This window comes from Ictidomys tridecemlineatus, chromosome 11 (genome assembly GCF_052094955.1).
Source record: "Ictidomys tridecemlineatus isolate mIctTri1 chromosome 11, mIctTri1.hap1, whole genome shotgun sequence".
NCBI lineage: Eukaryota > Metazoa > Chordata > Mammalia > Rodentia > Sciuridae > Ictidomys > Ictidomys tridecemlineatus.
Genome location: NC_135487.1, coordinates 7,374,432 through 7,398,378, shown reverse-complemented (window position 1 = coordinate 7,398,378; position 23,947 = coordinate 7,374,432). Strand labels below are relative to the sequence as shown.

Below are 23,947 nucleotides of genomic sequence, written 5' to 3'. Positions count from 1 at the left end.
TCCACAACTGTAACATGGAGGTAATCATAAGAGCACTCACCTCATTGGATTGATGTGAGAATTAAATGAGATGGTGCCTATAAAGGGCTTAGCACAGAGTAAATCCTCAGTGAACATTAGCTCTGATTATTGCAGTAGCTGCTCAATATAATAGATGAGCAACGGAAGGAACAGGATATTTCAGCAGACTGACTCCTCCTGTGCCTGTCCTGTCAGAGTAGGGACTTGGAAGACAGTGGCGTTATTACCCAGTAGGATGTTTCCTGTCTTGGAGGAGAGGGACTTGGCTATATTCCTGGACACATCATCCCAAAGCAAGCACCTTCACGCTTGTTAGCGGATCTTTTCCTAATGACCAGGGTAACAGAAATCATAGTCCCCATTTTTATAAGCAGGGACACTGATGCCAAGAGAAATGAAGTTACTTGCTCATTATTTCCCTGGGTATTAAAGGCAGAGAGAAATTCCTCATTTGTTAGCCAAGATCTTTCCAGAAAGATCTGTAACACCATCTCAGGAGAAAAGCAAAATCCAAGCCCTTCAGGGCCAGGGACCTAGGACTTCCTACTTCTCTCAAAGCTGACCTTTTCACTACCCATCAGCACTAAGTAAGTAAAAGGATCTTTCACTTGTCAAGAGTGACAGCAAGGATATACCTGGCTCTACCCCTGATTCGGGAAGAAAGATCTCCTGGGAAAAGGTCGTGGAAAGAGATCTTGGGGTATCAGTAAGAGGCATATGGAAACCAACTCCCTATCCTCCTTTGGCTCTTCCCTGGTACACACAAGGGCAGGCACACCGGGGTGTGGCTGGACTTCCTACCTAGTAGACTGCTTGGCTAGCATGGCCACATAGGTGACGACGAAGCTCTGAAACTTGGCCCGTTGCTCCTCCCAGCGGTCATCCACCGAGTAGTAGTTGGGCAGGGGTGCTCCAAACAGGATCTCACTGCGCAGGAGGGAGCTCTTCAGGTTGTCTGCAGAGAGGCCCTCATCCACGTACCAGTAGAACTCAGGGTGAGTCATGGCCAGCTCTAGAGAGCCTGCAGGGGCACGATGGGGTGGGGAAGTTCCGCAAGTAGCTCCCGCCACTCCCACCAGCCCTCCTCACCATCTCACCCCTTTCTTGTTTTATATGTATTTATTTTTTAGCTTTAAGTGGACACAATATCTTTATTTTACATTTATGTGGTACTGAGGATCGAACTCAGTGCCTCAAGTATGCTAGGCGAGCGCTCTGCCACTGAGCCACCAACCCCAGCCCCAATCTCACCTCTTTCTAAAGCGCTGGGAGATCCCACTCAGGCTGCTCAAAGGTCACTAATGGACAGAGGTATGGTCTAAAGACCTCACAGCGTCCCAAGGAGCGCAGCCCCCCAGGCCTGCTCACACACCTCCCACGAAGCTTACCTCTCCATTGCAGTCTGAACCCCACCTAATTCCCAGGCCCAGTCTCTGTGGTCCTCTAATTCCACCATCTAGGTCCTATTCCAAGGTCCCCTCCTAGGGTTCTTCCCCGCCCACACCCTCCTTTAAAAGGTACACCCACAACCCTTGTGTGACCCTGCCCCACTATTCCTCAAGACCCATCCTTAACTTACCTAAAACTAACCCTACCGCAGTCTTCCTCCAACCCCAGCCTGTGCCCTATCTTCCTCTAACCAGATGCCTGGTCCTCCTGCTCCCCAGCAGGTATCCACCTCCCGCACCCCTGCCAGGCTTTCACCCTCTGTGGCCAAACATAACTCTCAACATCGTGCAGTCCAAGCGGGCACCCCAACCTCCCTCTTTGCCTCCTTCTCGCACTCCCCTTACCTCCCCTCCCCACGTCCCTCCCGGCCATGCTCCCCTGGCCATGCCCAGCTCTCCTCCTGCAGTGCTCACCACCCAGCCTCCCACAAGCCTCAGAAGTAGTAAACCAGGACCAGGCCCAGGGCCAGGGCCCGGCGCAGCTCGGCCGGAGGGCTCACCCCGGATGTCGGCCAGGTCCTGGCCCATGCCGTCGTAGTAGATCTTGCCGCCCCTCTCGGTGGGGAAGAAGTAGGTCATCAGCGAGCTGGGCGGGGAGCAGTAGGAGTAGGAGCCCAGCGGCAGGTCCTTGAGCACCTCGTGGGGCTTCCAGCAGAACTCCCGGAAGCCCGGGTGGTCCATGATCTTGCGCTCGATCTCATGGATGGTGACCAGCCTCTCGCTGGTGAAGATGTTGCGCTCCGCGTCGCCGCGAGCCAGGAAGATGAGCTCGATGCGCCAGTGCGCGTGCGTCTGGGTGTTGGCGCTCACGTACGTGCGTGAGTAGTCCCAGCGCGAGGCGCCCCGGCGGGAGCGGCTCTGATTGGCCGCGACGGCCGCGGGGGGCGTGGTGCTGGGCTGGCGTTGTCCATTCGGATCTGGCCGAGGGTCCTTCGGAGCTTCACTCTGGTTGGCTGCCAGATCCGCCAGGGGCGGGGCGTCACGCGGAAGACGCCTGCTCCGATTGGCTGCTGGCTTTTGGGCCGCGGAGGTGTCCCGGGCGGCCGCGGGAACCGAGCGCGGGGCTCTGGCGGCCTGCCGGGAGCGATTGCCGAGATGCAGCTGCTGCAACTGCTCCGAGATGAGGCGTTGAAGCGTCTCAGAGGTGAAGTCAGCCAAGTCGCGCCGGTTGCGTCCCCAGGATCCAAACTGGGACTTGAGTGCCAGAGCGAGGGCGTCAAAACGCTGCGAGGCCTCGTGGTTGCGGATCTCAAAGGCGTTGTAGGAGATGTCGATGTCCAGGGGCGGGTAGTAGAGGAACATGAAGGCCGACAGGGCCATGGGGATGCTGCAGCCCAGGAAGAGCACCAGCCCCGCACAGCACGGGTTGGTGAAGGCCCAGCCCAGGGTACTCCAGAAGCCCGTGGCTGGGGGCCCCGAAGGCAGAGTCCAGCGCCGCCAGCAACACTGCCCCCCTGCCCCAGGACGGGGCCTCGAATTCTGGGCCCTGCTAAGGGCCTCGCCTGCTGCTTCTTCCTCCTCCTGCTCCTCCTCTAGCCACACGTCCTGCAGCAGGGGGTCATCCTCAGAGTCCATAGCCTACAGGAGAGGGAGAGCGTCAGCAGCCTTGGGAGAGGGAGGGGATAGTGCCCTGTGGCGGGATTTGTCCTACCTGGGGTACCAAACCTGCACACTCCTAACCCAATAGTAATACCATAATGGAACTGCGGCAACCAGGCATTTAATACTACTGGATTCATCCACACGTGCATCAAACAGAAAAATCCTGGTCCTTCCCCATCACCTCTGCCAACTAGATCTTGGCTTTCAAGGCCACAGGAAGAGGTGAATTACAGCCCAATTGCAAACAGAAAAGATGTTTCTCCCTGGGTAAGGAATGTGCAAGAATGTTGACTACTCATGATTTTCCAATCTTTGGTTACATTCTGTCTTTAGAACTTGAGGCTGAGGTACACTGTGACTTCTCAGCAACGACTTTTATTTACTGAAGAACTACAAGTACCTTCAGGGTAGAAGGGAAAGAACATGACCTTTAGAATCAGACTCTGGTTGGAGTCCTAGCAGAGTGAATATTGGCAAGGCAGTGAGCCTCTCGGAACTTCAGAGTTGTCCTCTACAAAATGGAGGTGTCCAGTCAGTCCTGCCTCACACAACTGTGGGACCAAAAGTATCTTTGTAGTACATTAGGAATTGTCTGCCTCAGATAGATAGATAGACAGATAGATAGATAGAAGGAAGATAGGTATACATATATAATTTTTCTCCCCTCCAGGGTTTGTAACCTGCACAGCTATTGCCCAGGGAGCCGTGCCAGTGTTTGGTGCCTGTCATAGCTCTTCTGGAGAGCCCTCAGTAGCTCCCCACCCCCTCTCCGGGATGCTCAGCTGCAGCCACTGTTTATGAAGCCCAGACCACTTAATATGCAACTCCAGCAATGTCAAACCTTTGGGCACTGGCAGGGACCAGGCATCTGCATCCTGAGATTTGAGCACCAGCAGCAGGAGGGCCTGGCAGGAGAGGGCAAGGCTGGCCAGGCTGTGGGCTCCAGTGGGGTTAGGGACAAAGGCAGGACACCTTCTAGCATCCGTGGGCATGGCCTGTCCCCTTGTCCTACCTGCCTTCTGTTTAGATGCAGAGACTCATTATCCAGTTAGACGCCAGGCAGTGAGACGAGGAAGCTAATTATGCCAGAGCTGGCTAATTAATGCTCTTTCCTATTAACATTCTCTGGAGTGTTCCATTTCAATTAGACGGTCTGTCCAAGGGGGGAAGGAGGGCTGCTGTCAGTCCAGAGGAAGAGAGGGCGAGGGGAAGCAGGGCAATAGAGACGGACATTGGAGAGATTCCAGATGGAGAAAGGAGAATGGGTGGTGGGGAGACGGGAGGAAATAGAGAAACAGAGAAGGGAGCAACTGACTAGGGTGGGGCCCTGGGGTGGATGGAGAAGAGGGGCATCCAGCACAGGGGTGGAGACTGCTTCTGTGACCCGCAAGATTCCTATCAGTATCTTCGCCAGGTGTCCCAAAGCAGGCCTTCAGGGTGCCTGGGGTGCAGATGTCCTAAGGCCCAGTTTGCATCTCACAGGTGGCGGCTCAGAAGCTGAGGGGTGGTGTGTAGGCAGTGGAGGGTGGAGGGTGGAGTTGGAGCTGCCTCCTCAGTCCTCCCCTCAGGTAAAGGAGCAGACGTGGGCCACATTCGTACCTCTCCTCGGGGCTAAGTCTACCCATCCGACCTCCACTTCAGCCCGCCTTGTGGGGAGTACAGCTTGATGTGTTGGTGTGTGAGGATGTCAAAGGTCAAGGTTGAGTCCGCCCAACCCTCCTCGGGTGATCTGGAGGCCCCTCTCTCCCACTGTGACCCCACCAGGGCTGTGGTCCCTGCCAGAGTCATCCACATCTACCTCAGCTGTCCAAGCCTGGTTCAGTATCATCTCTTGTAAGAAGACTTACCACCAGATCTGAAGCCCCAGTATCCCCTCTTGTCCTCTCTTGGTGTCCCCACCACCCTTGTCATAATTTGCCTGGGGTAAAAATTACTTAAGGACAGAGATCAAGAGGAGTATGGCAGTGGCAGGATCTGTGGCTTTGGAGGCAGAGAGACTTCAGTACAGATCCTGTGTGACTTAGAGCGGGCAGCGTAACCTTTCTGAGCCTCAGTCTTCCCTCTTGCAGAGCGGGGACAACGGTACTCACTACAGAGGTGGCGGGAGGGTGATGTCGACTGCAGGCTGGTCACAGTGTGGGTGAGGCAGGGAAACGAGGGCTCTACTTTCCTCTTCTGACCCCACGGAGGCTGCGAACTCCCCGAGACCCACTCAGCAGGGTGTATTTCCCAGAGGTGGCCACGGCAGTGTCTTCTGTCCCACCAGCTCATCTCAGGAGGTGACTCTGGTATTCTTCCCTCCAGAGGCAATGTGTGCATTCTTCCCCTGGAATCTGGGTGGGCCTGAGGGAACCTGTACCGCAGCGGTGCCGCTTTGTGACTCCCGAGGCTGAGTGATACCAGGTGCAGCTTCCGCTGCCAGGAGCTCCTGCTTGGAGCTGGCTGCCATGGGGGCGGGGGGCCAGAGCAGCCCGTGCACCAGCCCAGACAGAGACCACGGGAGGAGCTCCCTCTGACAAGCCAGCTGACAGCAGCGTCACCCAGCGTGTGATGGAAAGGCGTGAGCAGGACTGCCTGCGGGGAGTCCCCACTCCCACGTGCAGGAACCCTGGCTGTCACGTCTTCTGGGAGTAGGAGAGCCAGCGGCCTGGCCCTGTCTAGAGGGACACTACAGCAGCACCCAGCAGTAGTACCCAGAACATCCCATATGTGACTCCAGGACCTGCAGACAGCATTTGCGGGATTGAAACCCCCTCAGAAAGTTGGGCAGAGCCCCGTCCCCCAGCCAGAGCCCCACAGTGTTGGAGCCAATGGGTCTGGGCCACCGTGGTCCCTGTGGGACGAGGAGGTCAGATGTGCTGAGTGAAGGAATCAGAGGCTCTGACCATCTTGGGGTCAGTGTTCCTAGACCCTTCCTCTGGACAAAAGGACAAGGGAGGTGTCAGGCGACGTCAGCACCTGGCAGTGCGGCCCCCTCTGGCTTGGGGAAGATCCGAAGCATGAGCAGAGGACTCAGTGAGTCCCTGGTGTGTCACACCCTCTGCCCCGACACCTGCCTTCTCGATCCACCCCGTGTCTCTGGGCCAGCCTCAGCCACCAACTTTCTGTACAGCCCCAGGTAATGTCCCATCCCTTCTTGGGCCCCGTGTACCCACGTTGAAGAGAGATGGTGAAGGCCCAGGTCTCTCCGGCTGGGACACCCCCAGGAGGGCAGGCCCGGCCCAAGGGTCCCTCCACCCCCAGCCCCCACCCAAGCTGAGCCCCCCCACCTCAGCCAGTAGCCGCCTCCTCGACCCCTGACCCCTGGGTGCAGGCCGTGCAGGCCGGAGGACAGAAGATCACGACTTGTTTTCCTTTCTCAGGTGACGGAATGCATCAGCTCGACAAGGAGCTCCGGCTGCTCTGTGCAGAGGTACACAGGGTGGCTCCCAGGCACCCTGGATGCTGGCACAGCCCAGAGCAGGATGGGCTGCGGGGGCCCTGTGATCTCCACTGTGGGGGCTTGGGGTGTTCTCAGGGACAACACCCTCCGACTCTGTCCGCTGTCCCTCTGACACACACAGAGGGAGTCGGAATTTGACTCTGTCTTTCAAGGCCCTGAACCAGGTGGACACACATCCAGGGATCCAGTCTCCCTCTCTGGGAAAGGCAATGGGTGGTCACCAGGGAAGGAAGACCCCACCCCGTTTCAAGGTGAAGGGTTGGAGGGGCCCAAAGCCACATCTGCAGCAAAATCCAAATTTTATAACAGGAAAAAACCAACCGAGAGGTGTATATGTAAATAAAACCCATTCGCCGTGGCTGTGCGTTTGGGAGGACCGTGGTGATTTTTATACTCCCCTTTATACTTGCCTGTCCCCCATTTTTCTGCAATGATCAAGTGCAGCCTTACTTTTAGATTCAGAAGTAAATGTTATTTAAAAATAGAACGTGTGTGTGTGTGCGTGCGTGGAAGGGATTCGCAACAGCCTTCAACTCTTTGCAGAGTTACTATAATGGGCGTGGGAGGGGGCTTTGTCCTCCAAGGAAAAACCAAGCAGAGTTGGCTTCAGTAGTAGCAGCAAGAAAGTGGCGGGAGCTGGGACACAGGACTTGGCAGAGGCTCAGTGGTGGGTGCCTGTGCCAGCTCCAGGCCCCTCAGATGCACAGAGAGGGCTTGAAGTGAACAGGAAGTAGGCATGGTTCATCAGGGCCAAAGGCACCCTCAGGCGTCCTGGTCCAGCTCCGTGGACTCGCACATGGGAGACAGGCTCAGGGGTCGGGAGGTAATTCCCAAGGTCGAGGGGCCACGGCTGTTGGCTGGTGGTTCTCATCCTGCTCCACCGCTGGATCTTGGGGTAGTTGTTTTTTAAAAGTAACTTCATATATATGACTACATACTGTATATGAATGTTTGGTATATATATACATATACGTTTATTTTATAGTTGTAGATGGCAGAATGCCTTTATTTTATTTGTTAATTTTTATGTGGTGCTGAGGGTCGGACCCAGTGCCTCACGCATGCCAGGTAAGCGCTCTGCCACTGAGCCCCAGCCCCCGCCCAGTTGGGGTGGCTTTTGGCAGCCCCAGGGCACAGCCAGGCCTGGAGAAGCTGGCATATGGATTCAATGAGCCAAACCGGGAGCTGTGTCTAAAGTGTAGGGGGAAAGGCATCTGTAACTAGCGGGCCAGAGGGACTGGCCATCTGGGCAGAGGGGCTCTGGTGGGAGGCAGTGGGGACATCCGTAGCCCACTCTTCTCCCCAGCGCTCCAGGGGTGGGGCCCCAGGTCAGAGTCTGTCTAGGGCCCCGTTTATGACTCCCCTCGAGGCATCAGATGACAGACCCTTCCTTCTCCATTCCCCCATCCCAGCCAGGCTATTAAAATGCAATCAAAAAAACCACATTAGACATGCAGATTTGACTTAAAATACGTGTATGTATATATAATTTAATGGCAATTAGGAGCTCACCAGCCTTTTCCTCCTGACTCGGGGGGTCTGCCTCCCTGGCTTAGCTCTGCTTCTTGAACTTCTTGGGGTCTTTGATTCTCTCACCCTTGGGTGGAGAGATCTGGGCAGAAGTTCAAGGTGCACGCTCTTGAGTTGAGTACCTGCATCTGCCTCTGATTTGCTGCAGTGGGGACACTGTGTCTGTCTCCTGGTCATGGCCTGCCCCTCCTGTGCATCCAGCTCACACGAGGTGGAATCAGGAGGAGGCCATGGTCCCTCCAAGGTATCACTGTCCTAAACCCAGATATTCCCACCAATCCAGATATTCACCCGGATCCCGAACCCTCCCCCCGAGACCCGGCCGCTCCATCTCAGCCTCGGAGACTGGAGAAGCCCTAGGAACGAGAGGGCAGAAGTGGGGCAGCACCACACAGGCGGTGTGAAGCCAATGCCCAGCCAGCTCAACACAGACACTCTGACACCCTAAAATTAGGATAAAGGTAGCATCCCAGTTAGCTGAGCACCTACCGTGTGCCCAGTACTCTTTACCTATCCTCGGTCATCCTCACATTAGCCAGGCAGGCATATGAACATCTCTATTTTTACAGAAGAAAAAATCATAATCATAGAGGTTAAGTAACTCCGTCATGGTCACACAGCCAATAAGGCAGAATCAGAGTAGAAACCTCAGCTCTGCTGATCCCACAGCCCAGGCTCTCTTTTGCTGTTCCAGGCCCCCAGGGCCTTGAGCAGTGGGGTGCCTGGAATGCAGGCGCAGCTGCCCTCAAGACACCGTGCGCATCCCCACGAGCTCTAAGTCACAACTCGGTGCACGGCACTTGGCCTTCCTTTGGTGGAACACGATGTGACTGCTCCTTTCATGGATGGTTTGACTGCAGGTGCCAAGTGCCCTGGGTTGCAGGTGCCCAGACACGGGGCAGGACAGGATTCTGGGTGTGTCTGTGCGGGTGTCTGGGGTGAGATGAACCTTGGAATCAGCAGGCTGCGGCCCCTCAGGTGGACGGCCCCTCCAACCCACTGGGGAGCAGAACAGCTCAGGAAGGCTGAGGACGAGGGACACTGTTGCCATCCCCTGAGTGGGGACAGTGGTCTTTCCTGGCCCATGGACTCAAGCTGAAACACCGGCCCTTCCTGGCCTTGAGCCTTGCGGACTGGAACTCAGACCTCAGCCTCGTGGCTCTCCAGCCTTTCCACTCAGACAGCCCTGCAGGGTGGGCCCTCCTGGGTGTCCGGCCTGCTGCCTGCGCCCTAGGGCCCTTCCAGAATCTTCTCTCAAGAAGTCCCAGGTCCGACCCAGAATCTCAAAAGAAAAAGGCCTCCAATCAGGGAGATGCCCGAGATCCACAGAGGGAGGGGTGTGGACCGTCTTAGTTCCCTGCCCAGCCCGGAGCCCTGGCTGGGTGACAGCAGCTGGCCCACACGGGCCTGTGCCCTTCCCCCCACCAGAAACACCTCCCTGTGGGCCCCACTGCCAGCAGGAAGTTCAGGGGTGCCCACGACCATCCTCTTGGGAAAGAGAAGAGCCCAAGTGGGGGTGGGAGGGAGGCGGTGGGGACTCTGGTGAGCCTACCAGGGCCCCTCGGTTCCCGGGAAGGGCGGGCTCAGAGAGCATGCAGGGCAGCTGGCCTCCCGACCCAGCCGCACAACACGCCCCGCTCTGGGCGATGTTTCAGCAGAAGGAACAGCGGGAAACCCCCAAAGGGACCTAACAAGACTGAGCCCAGCAGCCTCAGTACCCTCCCCCACGCTGTGTGCTCCCTCCCGCAGGCTCTGGGGACAGAGCTGGTTGCCCTAACGCCAAGAGGGCGATCATGGAATGAAAGCAACCAGGGCCCCGGGGTGTGTGTGTGTGTGTGTGTGTGTGTGTGTGTGTGTGTGTGTGATGGGTAAACTAAGCAATGTAGACTGTGCGGTCCGACTTGGGTTCAAGTACGGCTCTGTGGCTAGCCAGGGGCTGTAGGCACGTCTGTTTCCCCATCTATAAAATGGCACGGTGATGTCCCCTCCCCTGGCTGAAGCACAGCAGCTAGGAGGGTAATTATGAACTTCGCAGGTGGCAAGGGTCACAGATCTGGCCGCTGCCTGTGGGCAGGTCTACCCGTCAGCCAGAGCGGACCCTCCTCTCCGCCACCCAGGCCCCTGGACTTCAGTGTGAGTCAAGAGTCACTTCTTAAAACACAGATTCCAAACCCCACCAACTCAGAGGCTGAGGCAGGAGGATGGCAAGCTCGAGGCCAGCCTCAGCAACTTAGCAAGACCCTGTCTCAAAATTAAGGGGAAAAAAATTAAAAGGGGCTGGGGATGCAGCTCAGTGGTAGAACCTGCCCGATTCAATCCTTAATAGTGCAAAAAAAAGAAAAAAAAAAGCAGCAGATTCCACTCCCAGACCCCAGATGGCTCAGAGGTGGAAGCAGGGAGCTGAGTCCATGCAGAGCTTCCAGACAACTCACTTCAGACCCTGAGTGCTCCCCGGCTCCCGGCTCCCTCAGCAGGGGAGGGCAGGCTGCAGAGGCCAGCACGTGAGGAACGCTGGCCTCCCCGGGCGCTGGCCTCCCCCCACAGGGCTCGGCAGGCAGACCTGGTCTCTGGCTGGGGTCACTCCTTGGAGGGTCTCTTCCTCCAGTCATGGGGAGGGAAGAAATGGTGGCATCTGGACCAGGAACAGAACTTTGTGACCAGAGAGGGGGCCGCAAACAGCCGACCAGATCGGCCAGCCAGCTGCTTCTGGTTGGAAGAACATGGACGACCCAGTGGGGACCGTCTGCCAGGCCCTGGGCGGGTGGGGGAGGGGTAAGGCGTCCACCAAGCTCCACCGTGCACCTGCTAGGTGCTTTACTGACTCTGATGGAACCCAGCTCTACACCAGGCCGCCAGCAGGGCTGGGCTGGATGGGGGCCTCCGCAGGTGGGTGTCAGAGCTGTCCCTGCAGCCAGTGAGCTCTGCGCCAAGAAGAATCCCACCCCATGACCCCACTCCCTCCCCCTCTCCCTGCGCAACTCCTCCTGACAGTCCTGGCTCTAGCAGCCCTGGGAACAGCCTGAGCCCAGAGAAAAAAGGGACAATAAAAGCTTAATCAAACCAGCAGCTCGTACAGAGCCCGCGGAAAAGGAGCAGCCGCCCAGACGTCCCTGGCCTGGAGGGGAAGGAAGTCCGTCCCTCTCACCACCTCTCTCTCCCAGGTCCCAGCCTCTGCCTGGAGCGACTCCGGCCACAGAACCAGGGTCCCAGGGGGCCCAGCAGGCAGTCCAGCTCCCCAGCCCCCAGATTGCTGGGTTAATAAAAATAAAAAGATCCCGCGATATATGACCAATAACCACGGCTATAAACGCCAAATTGGATTCCTTCCTGGCTGATGAGCTCGAGCCCTCTCGCTCAGACCCGATTAGCAAATATGTAAAACAATTCTCCGCATCTCCGCTCCGCCTGCCTGCGTCTTCCTGCAAGCTCAGGGAGAAGAGGGGAAGGGAGCAGGGGATGGCGCCTGGGGCAGCAGAAGTGGCCTGGGAGTGGACGCCTTCCCCCACCAGTCTGATGTGTGACCTGGAACCCGTCCCTCAGCATCGCTGGCTGGGCAGTCCCCCACCTGCAGACGGTGGGTGGAGGGGTGGCCCTCTGCACCCTGCACCTCTGGTCCCTGTCGTACCCACTGGGAAGGTGGAGGAGGGGAGCCAGACGGTGGGGAGAGTCCCCGAATCCCCCTTCGAAGCCACTGCACAGTGGGAGAGGTGCACAGCCCAACAGTCACGCGCTGGGACAGGCCACCGCCAGTTCCTAGCTCTGTAAAAGGCCTTGGGAGCCTCCGTGCCTCCCCTAACCCAGCTCACAGATGACCTCGGGGTCCGGGGTGTTGCAACGGTCCCCCTGGCTGGGCACCTCCCAGAGAGACGCTGGACAGGAAATGGGCAGCTACAAGATGAACAGGCACCGAGCCTGCGGAGGGCCACCACCACCGGCTCTGGGTGGGGAGGAAGTGGGAACCGTGGGGAAGGGAGAGTACCGGGTCCCGCATCCCCGGCCACCTGGGTTTGTGGAGTGCTAAGGAGGGCGGCCCTGAGAGGAGGTGGCAGAGCCGCTCAGGCCCGTGTCCCTGAGCCGAAGCCCGCGTCCCTGAGCCGGAGCCGTACCTCACCCTGTCCTCCACCTCCTGGGGTCTGAGCGACAGCGCCGCGCAGCAGCCCCCAGAGCTCGCAGATGGACCTGCACAGGTTTTCTGCTCCCAGGAAAGATTTCCAATTTGCAAACGAGAAAACTGAGGCTCAGGGGTAAAGGGACCCGTGTGGACTGACTGCTGACAAGGCAGCCCTCTCCCTCTCCCTCTCCCTCTCTGTCAGGTTCCACTTGAGTCTGACGGGAACTCTCGGCCCTAGGCAGCCCTCACCACCCGCACCAGCGTGGGAGCCTGCACACACACACACACTCACACACTCATTCACACACACACTCACACACACATTCACACTCACACTCATACACACACACTCATACACACTCACATTCACACCCACTCACACACCCTCATGCACACTCATACACACACATATACACACTCTCACGCACTCACACACACGCTCAGCGTCTGCCCCAGTGGTCTGGCCAGTCTAGGCACAGCCCAGCAGGGCAGTGGCCCCGGAGGGGAGGAGAGGGGCAGCTTCATGGACTCACGCCCACCTTCCCCATCCGGGGGTCCCTGGTGGAAGCTCCCTGAAGTGCCGCCCCGCAGTGGCTCTGGGAGGGGCTTCCTGGCCACGCTGACCACTGACAGCTCAGGAGTGGCTGGGGGCAGGTAAGTCCAGGAGGTGGGCTCCGGATGCCTCCGCACCTGGGACCGGCTGGGAGGCCCTTGCCAGGGTGGGGAGTGTGCTGCAGCCCCCCGCAGTGTGCTCTTTGTCACCCTTGGTGACAAGCCGGGGCCTGGGCAGAGCTGACCAGCTCGCTGGGGCAGGGGCCACCCTCCAGCACCCCACCTCCGCTGCCTCTCTCCAAACATGCCCAGGAGGCTGAGACCTCAGGCACCAAGAGGTGCCCCAGAGCCCACGAGAGGCCCGTGAGGCCGCCCCCAGGCCCAGGGATCCAGCCCGCCCCTCGCCCACCCACAAGGAGGCACCACCCAGCCTGGACCCCGCTGCCCCTGCCCAGTCCTTCCGTGGTGAAGGGGCTCTGTGCTTGTACCTGGGCAAGTCTCCCCTCTCCTTGCCTCAGTTTGCCCTTCTGTCAAATGGGACTCAAGAAACTCTTAGGGCCTCTCGAGTCTGTCATTTGGTGTCTTCAAAGGGCCAGGAGTGTGACAGGACAGAAGGCAGGAGGCAGCTGGGAAGAGGAGGAGGTCGCAGGGTCTGGGGTCCTGGGGCCTCCTTACCCTGTAGTCTTCTAGGTCCCAAGTCCTGCCCAGCCAGGAGCCGGGCACCCAGGACCAGAAGGCCGGCAGGTGGGGAGGGGTGGGAGGTGCAGAGACAGCGGGATCCGTCTCTCCCCACCCCGACCCTGGGCATTTACCCCAGGGCGGGGAGGCGGCCGGCCGGGGCCTCCCTGTGCTGGACACTTGGTCTGCAGAGGGCAGAAGAGTCCACTCGGTCTTTCAGGCGGGTGAGGGCGGGAATGAAGCCCCCCACCCCAGGCCTGGGCTGAGTGGGTCTTCTCACCCACCCTGGAGGGAAGATGCACAGGACTCTAATCGAGAACCAAGTCCCCGCCCCAGGATCTCCTGGGCGGGTGGGGACGCCAAGCTTCCCTTTGTGGGCACTTGGGCTCAGGCCCTGCCCATCAAAGCTGACCGCCAAGGCCACGGCCCTCCCCAGCATGGCTCCTGCCTGCAGCCCCTCCCCTCCTCACACCCGCTACGGGCGCTGGCCCTAGAGCGCGAGGGCTGTGCTCCCGGGGACCTCTTGGACTGCGTTCCTCCCGAAGGCTCCGTCAACCTTCTCACCCCAGATCCATTCTCAGCCTCATTAACGCCCACGAATGCCTCTCGCGCACGGGTCCCTGTTTATCACGGATCCCTGGCTCCGTCGCTCTGGGATCGTCTGCTGGAGGCTCTCAAGAACCCGTGGGAAAGGCAGCCTTGCAGGGGACACCCGCAGCCCCCAGGCCCGAGCCCAGACCAGGAGGGGCTTCCTCCTCCTCCGGCAGCGGACGCTTCTGCAGAGCCCGATCCCTCTCTGGCTCAGCCTGTGTCTCTCGCCTGTGTCGCAGGGAGGAGCTGAAACCTACATCCTGCCTTTGTGAAGCTGCAAGATGATGTTTTAAACCAGCCAGCGCTGCTCAACCCGAAACTCCCTCCTGCAGGCCCGTCCAGAGGGGCGCAAGCCCCCCCGTCCACACCGGGTGAAGGGGGCGCCATCGGGTGAAAGCCAGGAAAGTCCTGCCAGTCCGCCAGCCGCTGCCCACGTATGGACATCTGGAAAGTGATCCATTTGGTTGCTTGGCTTCAGGAAGCAACTGGCCAAACCCCGCCACCCTGTCACCGGGGACAGAGCCCGAGTCCACGCGTGCAAATTACCCCGATGACTGAGGATTCAAAAGATGCTTCGCCTTCAACTGCCTTTGTCCCCGAGACTCGAATCAAGTTCATGCAGAGGCCAAAGCGAGGTCTTGGCCACAGTGTGGCAGTTTGCTCCCGACTCCTGTGGTCAGCTCACCCGGGTTCGTGCCAGCTCTGCAGCTCGGTGGCCAGCTGCTCAGCCTCGGAGTGGCATTTCCCATTGTTAAAATGGTGACAGTGAGGCTGTCCCATTGCTGGGCAGGTATGGGGACGAGGTGAGTGATAGCTACAAAACTCTAAGCCCTTCGCCAGGTGAGGTGGCGCCCACCTGTAATCCCAGCAGCTCGGGAGGCTGAGGCAGGAGGAGCTCGAGTTCAAAGCCAGCCTCAGCAATGGTGAGGCGCTAAGCCACTAAGGGAGACCCTGTCCCTAGGATGTGACTCAGTGGTTGAGTGTCCCTGAGTTCAATCCCTGGTACTTTTCCCCCCAAAAAATAAAAACCTCTAAGCCCAGGTAGCAAAATGTGTTGACTATTGTCCTTATCAGTGTAGTGACAAATTCCAGAAGTCCCCACAAGGGAGAGGACGTGAAATCCTCCGGAGAGTGCAAAGGTCAGGAAACACAGCCCAGGGACACCACCTGGCTCAACCCCCCTGGCCCCAAGCCCCACCTCAGCCTCCTCCCCTGGAGTGGAAGTTCACCACCTGGCTGACCAGGAGGCTTCCTGCTGGCAGCTGCGTCTCCTCTGAACAAGCTTTGGCCAAGGACACGCATCCAGGTGCCAGTGTGTGGGGGATGCTTGGAGCAGATGGTGGGGCGGGAAGGAGCCTTCCACTCCGCACCCAGCTCTGCCACCGAGACGGGAAGCTGGGGAGCGAGCCCCGCCACTCGGGGGCACCGCCTGGGAACCTGCCTCTTGGCCCTGGGAGGCCGCTGGCCTGGATGGTGTCCTCTGGGCCCCGAGAACACACAGGTGCCCCCTGCACTCCCTGGGAGCCCCCTGGGCCATGACTCGCCACCCACCGCCTCTGCTCCAGGGAAAGGGGTCCTGGGACTGGGGCAGGGCACTGCGTCAGCTCTCCAAGGACAGGGCGTCCACTCCCGGGTCACGCTGGCGCACAGAGCTTACAGAGGGGGCCGGAGGTCCTGGACACCGGCTCCCAGGATTCACTCTCAGGGACCTGGGTGGCACCTGTGAGCATCTCAGCCCACACCAGCCCTCCTCACTGTCCCCGCCAGCCACCCCTCGTTCCCAGTCGTCTCAAGACTCAAGTCTGCCACCCCGTGGCCAGTTCCAAACTGCCCAGGTTCGCAGGCTGGTTCTACCAGAGGGTGGAACAGAGGGAGGGGGCGAAGGCACCATCTGGGCGCCGCTCAGCCCGCGGTGCTGCTCTCTCCGCGGTTCTCCCCGGGGGCCTTGGGGGAAAGCAGTCACAAGCCTACGCTTCGGTGACGTGCTCCAGTGGCTGGTCCCAGAAGCACTGAGTTCCTCCTTCCAGGTTCTGGCAGGGACACAGCTGCTGCGGGCACACATGCCAGCCAGCTTGCCAGGGCTGGGAGGCTTAGTATAAATAGCCCCGGGCTGCCCACCGCCGCCTCCTCCCCCGGCTTTGCTTCCAAGCCTTCCCCTTCCTCGTTCCCAGAGTAAATTTGGTAGCAGAAGCTCTGCTGGCCCCACCTGCCCCTTTACAAGCTGTGTGACCCTGGGCAGATGACTCAACCTCTCTGGTCTCAGTGCCTTATATTGTGAAATGGAATAAGAAGACCTGCCTCTAGATGGCTGCAGGGATTGCGGGCACACAGTAGGCATTCGGCAACTGGCAGCCGCTCCCAAGCTCCTGTGGGTATGGTCAGCTCCAGCCTCTCATTGTGGCAGGGACCGGAGGCCGCCAGCCTTGGCCGGTGCCCCTTTCCAAAGAGCTCTGACTAACGTGCAGCTCTTTGTGGCTACTGTCTGCAAAGCATTCAGCACGGTGGCTGGCACCCGGCTACTGTCTTGTGTTCACAATGGTCACTGTTCATGGTGACGACCTGGACCGGATGGCGCGGGCAGGCTGGTGTCAGGACAGAGAGGACTCTGAGAAGCTGGTGCGCAGCACGTCCCCTCTGCCCTGCAGGGGAGGTGTTAGGTCCCTGGTGTCACAGACACACATTCAGGAAACCCGTGAGGTTAGGTGGGAAGAGCCCCAGTAGGGTGCTGTGGTACCACGGTGCTGTGTGATGCCGGGCAGCTCACTGGCCCTCTCTGAAGGAACTTCCCCATCTGCAGAGTCCTCTCGCAGTGCTGACCTTTTTGAGGTGTGTTTCCTAGTCCAGCCTCCCCAGTGGGCTCTCCAAGTTGGGGCCAGAGCCTGAGATGCACAGGTGAGGCACTGGGCCTGGGCCACAGAGAGGGAAGCCGGGGGGGGGGGGGGGTCGTACTGGTCTTCCCTGCTGGCAGCAGAATTTATATTCTTTTAAAAACCATCATGCTGTGGGTTTCTTGACCCACCCCCCCACCCCCAAAAAATGAACCAGTGAACATACAACTAGAAACCATGCATAATACTGGGGAAACGGGGATTTTTGCTTCATTCAGATCAAAACCCGAGGTTGGTCTCCAAGCTGTGTGACCTTGAGCAAGTCTCTTCACTTCTCTGAACCCAGGTTTTCCCTTGCATTCAGTGAAGATAACGATTCCTGTGGCACAAGGTGGCTGCAAGGCTCGAGTGACAGTGTCTGTGAATCCTTGGCACTTGGCACACGGTAGGCATTCAGCAGTGGCAGCCACTGCTACTGGTATTGTCATCTCCAGCCGCCCACTGTGGGCCAGGGACCGGAGGCCGCCAGCCTTGCATGGCGCCCCTTCACGAAGAGCTCTGACTAATTCACAGACGCGCATTACTCACCAGCCTCCCACCAGCGCCTTCCAGCGGATGGCGAGGACCGGTGGCCAGCTGGTCCCGTGGCCAGGCCGGGGGGAGCTCACCAGTACCTTCCCTGGACCAGTCCCGGCAGCATCCTGCCCTGGCCTGGGAGGAGACCTCCTGGGAGCCCGTGGGGAGCGCTGCCCGCTGTCCTGTCCACCCGGGACACAGCTCGTGGGAGATGCAGATCCGAGCCTGGGCGCCCGTCTCTCTTTCGGGCTGACACGGCTCCGTATTTATTTTCCCTGGGCCTTGGTGCTCTGGAATCCAGCTTGGAGGGTGTTTTGACAGACGGTTGACACTTCTCAGCTCCTCTGGCAGAAACATGCTCCGGTGGGGGGAGGGTGGGCAGGGAGGAGGATTCCAAACGACAAAGCCTCTTCCTGGCTAGGAGGACGGGCACCTGGATACTCCCGCCTCACTGTCCACCCCTCAGCTCTTCCACGTTTGGGTGCCGGGAGGGGTCCAAAGGGGTTCAGGCGAGGAAATAATTGCAAAGAGGGGGAGGGGCCCCCAGAGGCTGATCACCAAGCTTCCGATGACAGTCATGCCCACATGGTTATCGACGCCAACAATACTCTCATTGTCAACGACCACTGCTTTTTATGACCGACAGTGGGCGGGCCCAGGCCTCAGGGAACGCCCCCTTCCTCTGCATCTCCCTTGTGCAGCCCCTGACTCGTGGTGGTTTGAGAAATGCTGGTACCCGCCGCCCCTCCTCTGGCCACAGATGTGACAAATGAGAACCTGCAGGCAGTCGATCAGTGGACTCTCAGGGACCCGGAGCTGACTGCAAGGTCCCAACCCACTGGCAGGACCTCAGAGGTGCACTCAGCTTGTCCCTTCTCTGGGGTCATTCAGAACCAGCCAAGAGTCTGCCTCCTGGGAGCAGGGACCCTAACTCAGACAACTCCATGGGCCTTTGATTGACGGGGTGTGGGAGAGGGGAGGGGACACAGGGAGGCAGGTCTAAACTGTAGGAAGACGGCGGCACCATGGCTCCGGGCATACGGGGACCTGGAGACGGGGTTTGATCTCCTCCTTGTCCATTCACCACGTTTCCACCACGGAGTCGGTGGCTCGCTGATCCGATCTGAATCAGTGCCTGCCCCCATGGAGATGGTACTTCAGCGGGTAACCTCAGGAGAATTACTTGATATTTCTGTTCTATTAAGGAAATCATCTGAACATCCCCCACTCGGGGTCAAGATGACAAAGGTGCCGGAACCCCAGGGGTGACAACCACAGTTTCAATCCCACTAAATCCAGGGACTTACTAGACAGTCAATGTTCCAGGTTACTGTGGCCCAGAGGGACCCCACAGGTCACCCCAGCCAGCTCTGTCACTTTACAAATGAAGCTCAGAGAAGGGAAGTAGTTTGCCCAAGGACACCCTGGGAATCTGTGGTCAGGTTGGGGCTAGGATCCGGCCTCTCCCCTCCCAGGGTCCTCCCACCACAGCACCACTCCTTTCTCAATCCCTTTCCTGGTCTTTAAGGGCAAGAGTGAGCCAAGGCCTGGGTACACACCCTTCAAAAGGCCAGCTTCCCGGGCAGGGCTTGCTGTGACCCCACACCCCCCCTTCCCAGAACCTCCCTTCCTTGGAGAGGCTGAGGCCTCTCAGGCACCCAGCCCTGGGAATTTCCCCGAGGAAGGAGGCAGAAGCTGCAGAGGCCATGGGCAGGGGAGGGTCAGACTTCCAAAGAGACGGGAATGGAGACGTGGGGTCTGCGGCGGAGGAGGCGGTGAGCCTGGGAGAATGAGTCGGCTCCCCTGGGCCTGCTGCACCTGGGAGTGGAGACTGCGCCAGAGCCAAGCTAAGGAAAGTGGGAGAGAGAAGAGGAGGACGGCGGAAAGACAGACCAAGAACATGGACAGGTGGGACGAAGGGCAGGGAAACAAAGAAAGTGCAAGAAAAGAAAGTGGACGCTGGTGGGAGAAGGCAGGTCTGACCAGGTCGGGTGGACTTGAGGGTGGACAACCAAACACAATGACCCTGAGCTTCAAACCAAGATTTTGCAAGACTCGCTTCCAGCTCTCTCCTCCCTCCTTTGGCAGATGCCCTAGATGCTCAGAGGTCTGAAGTGGGAGGTGAGGAGGGGGCTGATTGCCTCTTGGCAGGGAATGGTGTGTGTGTGTGTGTGTGCCGCGCGTGTTCAGGGGGTGGGGGTTGGAGTTGGAGGGGTGGAAGAGTGGGGGGGGTGAGATATGCGCACCTGAAGCCTGAGGGGCTCTGTGAGTCCCAGGGTATCAGTGGAGCCCCGCGAAGTGGATTCTGAATCTAGGACTCAGTAAGTCCCTCTGGAGGGAGCAGCCGAGTGTGGACCTGGAGTCAGATGTTGTCCACTTCCCCGAGCTTGCGGGGAGATCTGCGTTCACATGCGGGTCAATCTTGGGTCTGTGTGTGGATGATGCGCTTATGGACTGTGGGTGCGTGTGTAACTCTGCGAGTGGACTGTGAATCTGAGCGTGGATAATCCGCGAGTGGTCTGTACGTGGTGTGTGCGCGCGTGCGTGGACAGATGTGAGTGCGCGCGGACTGTGGGGCTGCGTGTGCGTGCGCTGGTTGGCACGCGCTGGGGCTACTGCTCGGCTCCCGGGCCGGCTCAATGCGCTGTCCGCGGTGCTGACCCGGGCGCACGGACAGACGGGAACCCGCGCCTAGCCTCTGGAGGGATCGCTGGAAGCGGGCGCTGGCCGCGGAGCGGAGGGGCCATATGGAGGAAGCCCCGAGGAGGCCCCTTCCCAGCTCCACGGCGGGCCTCCCTGGGGAGTTGGGGAAACTTCTCCCAGCGGCGGGGTTGGCTCTCCAGACTCGCGCCTCTCGCGCTGGGAATCTTCCTTCCACCCTCGGGGCTGCTACTGCCCCATTGCCCATCCCACCTCCACCCTCATTCGCCTTCTCTAGATGTCAGCTTGCATCATCAGCCCGCGGACCCCAGAGCCCCTACGCGCACCCGGCGGTACCTGCGGCCAGGTTAATTGGGCCCCAAGACTCAATGTCCCGCAGAAAGCACGAGTGCGCTAAGGAAAGGGGTGGGTGGAGGGGGGGTCCACAGCCCTTCCCCGTCTGTCCCTCTGCTCAAGCCCGGCGGACAGACCGATCGGCGGCTTCAGACCGACGCTCAACTTTTATGGAACGAGACGTCCACCCGACGGGACGAGCCGGTGGCCGGAGGTCTGAAGCCTGCCCATTTCGAGACATCGAGCTCGCCCGTGCAGATCGAGGCTGCCCTGACTCCACGGGGTGTTGGTGTGAGGCTGGGGCCCGGCCTCGGGGCTCAAGTCCTGGACTCTGCGCCACCGGCGGCTTTCCCGGGGGCTCCGAGGCCCGCAGCCCGGGCTGGCCGGAGCGCGGGAGAACTTCACACAGCGCCTCGCGCCGGCCAGGGTGCGGGCGATGCGGAGGACCTGCCCTCTCCTCGGAGCAATGTATCCCCAGCCCCGAAACTGGATGGGCGCCCGGCGGCCGTCGCACTCACCTCGGCTGGCCGAGCTAAGCTGCGCAGAGCCGCGGACGCTGGAGGGGACCCGCCGAAGGGATAGGGGCCCCGCCACGCAGACTTGTTCCTTCGTGGGGGTCTCAGGGGAAGCTCCTCGGGGTGCAGGAGGCCGGCGTTCCCCGCTCGGCTCCAGGGCGTGTAGACTACGGACCGCTTGGTGCCAATCTCGGTCCCCGGCGCGCAACCGGAGCACTAAGCGCCTCGGTCGCCTTTTATTCGCCGCCCGCCTTTGTTTGGGTCCCGGCTCCTACCACGGAGTATGGGGGTGTGAGGGACGAGCTCTGGAGCTGAACCGCCCCCCCCCCCCCGCCACTGGTGCCTCCGGCCTCCGCGCCTCCGGACCTTGCGTCATTGGCCGGAGAAGGCCTGCGCTCCTCCGCGTGCTGCCGTCTCCGGAGTCCGCCACCAGGCGCCGCCGTGGCTGCCTCTCCCCCTGCGGGAGCTGCGCAATGGTACAGCCAGGCTCCTAACGCCGGCGGGTGGGGGCTGCGTGTAGCGCAGCGACCCCTGGGGGTCAGTCCCGGCCTCTGCAAACGGCCCTGGCCAGGCCCCCGCCCCGCCCCCGAGGTTCTGAGGTTCCTAAGTCTCTTCCCAGCCCGCGCTCCTGCGCCTCTCCAGCCGGTCGGCCCAGCCTTGGCAGGTGGCCAGCCTTCTGGACACTCGAGGGCATCCCCGGGTGCCCTCCGGAGGGAGCTGCCAAGCTCAGGCTCCTGGTACTGTGTCTTCCTCCCTCATTCTCCATTCACCTCGCTGGCACCAGAGCCCAGAGCCCAGAGCCCTTCCAGCCCCTGGGACCGGGCATCCCTCCAGCGATAGCACACTGTCTGCACACTGACACCCCTGGCCGCAGGGCCACAAGGAGAAGGGGGCTGGAAGCCAAGGCCAGCGGCCTGGCCCCTTTCCATCAGGGCTCAGAAAGTGTTGGCATTGGTGTCACCCGGGGAGAGCCAAGGAGGCTGCCTCAAAAGAGGACCAGCGGCCAGCTCCATCTGCAGGATCAAGAGGTGTTAGTGATAGAAGCCAGAGAAGGGAAGCCATTGCCACTACTGGGTGACCCTGAGCCACGAGTTCCTAACATATGGACAGTGTGTGTGCTGGAGGCGGGCAAGACAGAATCCCTGCCTTCAGGAAGCTTCCAGCCTATGGGAGAGTTATGAAGTGAAATGCCAAGCCCCACACCTGCCCCACACCTGCCCCACACCTGCCCCACACCTGCCCCACACCTGCCCCACGTGGTACAATCCACATTAGCCCCCACCGGAGCATCTAGCCCTGATTTTTATATATACACACATACATATATATTTATATATATTTATATATACACATATGTATATAGTGTGTGTATATATTTATATATTTATTGTTGATAGACCTTTATTTATGTATTCATATGTCGTGCCGAGAATCGAACCCGGTGCCTCACACATGCCAGGCAAATGTGCTACTGCTGAGCCCCAGCCCCTAGCCCTTATTTTTAAAAGGGGAAAATCAAGGTGGGCCGCCTCTAATTTGGGGTGTTGAGTGAGGTCCCACTCTGTCACCACCTGCCTCTCCTGCTCTCTCTCTGGTGTGCAGTCCCTGAGAGGTGCACCCACTGGCTGGCTGCCAGGTGGACACACTGGTATTGATGACCCTGGGTGCCCGGAGAGCTCATCTCTGCTGACCATCAAGGGACCCACTGACAGGCTGGCTGAGTCTGACAGAGGACCCTCAGTGGCTCCATCCAGCCTTGAAGACATTAAGGTGGGGGTAGGGCCTGGTGTGAAGGGGGCCACTCTGAGCTGCAAACAGAGATCTCTCCAAGTGGAGAGGGTTTGAGTTGCTGCCTTAGGGACAGAGGCCAAATTCTGTAGATGAATACAGAAGGATAGCTCAGCGCTGCCTGCAAAACGTCCAGCCCAATCACCATATCCCAGGAAAGGCGGAGAGGGAGGAGCCCCGGGGGAGGGTGGGGGGAAGGAGACCAGGAAAAGGCTGGTTTTTAAGGAGCCCTGGCGGCACCGTGTGTGCTCCCTGGCCCAGCCGAGATCACAGGGTTTGCTCTGCTGGGGTGAATGGCTGGCTTCTCTTCAGTTTGTTTTAAGGCTGCTTCCAGAAGGTTCCTCAAAGTCCTCCAAGGCCGCAGCACTGTTCCTGGCAGTGAGATGAACCCACAGGGCACCCTGTCATGGTCCTGTGATGCTGTGCCACCCTCTGCCCATGCCTGGGGATGCAGCGCCCCCCCCCCCTCCCAGAGTATTTTTAGTGAACTTGATAAGGGTCCTGGTGAAGTTCTCATGACCTTCAAAGGGGTCCTAGCTTCCTTCTGCTTAGCTGGCTGGACCTGTGTCCGCCTTGGTCACACATTCCTCAGAGCCCTCTCTGGCCTCTCAGGACCCCCAGATGACCTGGTGGGAGTGGGCTTGCCTGCTCCTGGTAAGGAGCTTCTTTGAAGGGAGGGGGCAGAGGCTGGGACCTAGGGAGGCGGGAGCAAGCGGGGACGGTGGTGGCCTGGAGCTGGAGAGAGGTAATCTTCCCAGGCCATCAGCCGGGTTTTAAAAATGCAAATGGAACCAGGCCTTTGAAATACGCCTGCTGTAAAGGGACCGTGTGGCAGCAGGGGTGGGTGCCGGTGTGGAAAGTCGTGAGATCCTCTCCTGGGGCCTGGCTGCAGGCTCCCTGCTCCTCCGTGGGTGGGGAGGGGGGGTGGTGGTCACAGGCCTGGGAATACTGGACTAGGGGACCTCTGCCCTACCTCAGGGCACTTCCCCAACCCCACTCCTGACCTCCAGGCGCACATCAGGGCAGACTCCAGTGGCCTCTGACTTGGCCCTATTGAAAAGCTGCAGAGAATGAGGTTCTGTCTCCTCTGGGTCCCCATCCCTGTGCTGCCTGGGGGAAGTTCTTCCAGGGTCTTCCAGGGTAGGTACAGACAAGCTCCTTCCCTTGTGACTAATTGAAACCCCTTCTTTTGTGAGGGGAACAGCCATAAAAGGCTGCTTTGTTCTTAGCTCTGATCCCTTTATTTCTCCTCTGTCTTCCCCCCAGTGATG

General features: G+C 59.4%; 1 protein-coding gene across 3 annotated transcripts in view; it reads right to left on the bottom strand.

Moving 5' to 3' along the window:
- Positions 1–21,216, bottom strand: part of Disp3 (dispatched RND transporter family member 3) — a 45,629-nt gene extending 24,413 nt beyond the window's left edge. Inside the window, exons 1-3 of one of the 3 annotated variants that reach the window (XM_078025281.1) lie at positions 20,892–21,216; positions 1,970–3,047; positions 823–1,042 (exon numbers count right to left, since the gene is read on the bottom strand). In XM_078025281.1, the coding sequence (XP_077881407.1) occupies positions 823–1,042; positions 1,970–3,044 (1,295 nt within the window). In that variant the 5' untranslated portion in view covers positions 3,045–3,047; positions 20,892–21,216. Of the gene's footprint in view, positions 1–822; positions 1,043–1,969; positions 3,048–5,161; positions 6,243–20,891 lie in introns of those variants that run through there. The other 2 variants (XM_078025279.1, XM_078025280.1) reach the window with 2 other exon arrangements.
- Between the last annotated feature and the right edge of the window lie 2,731 nt (positions 21,217–23,947).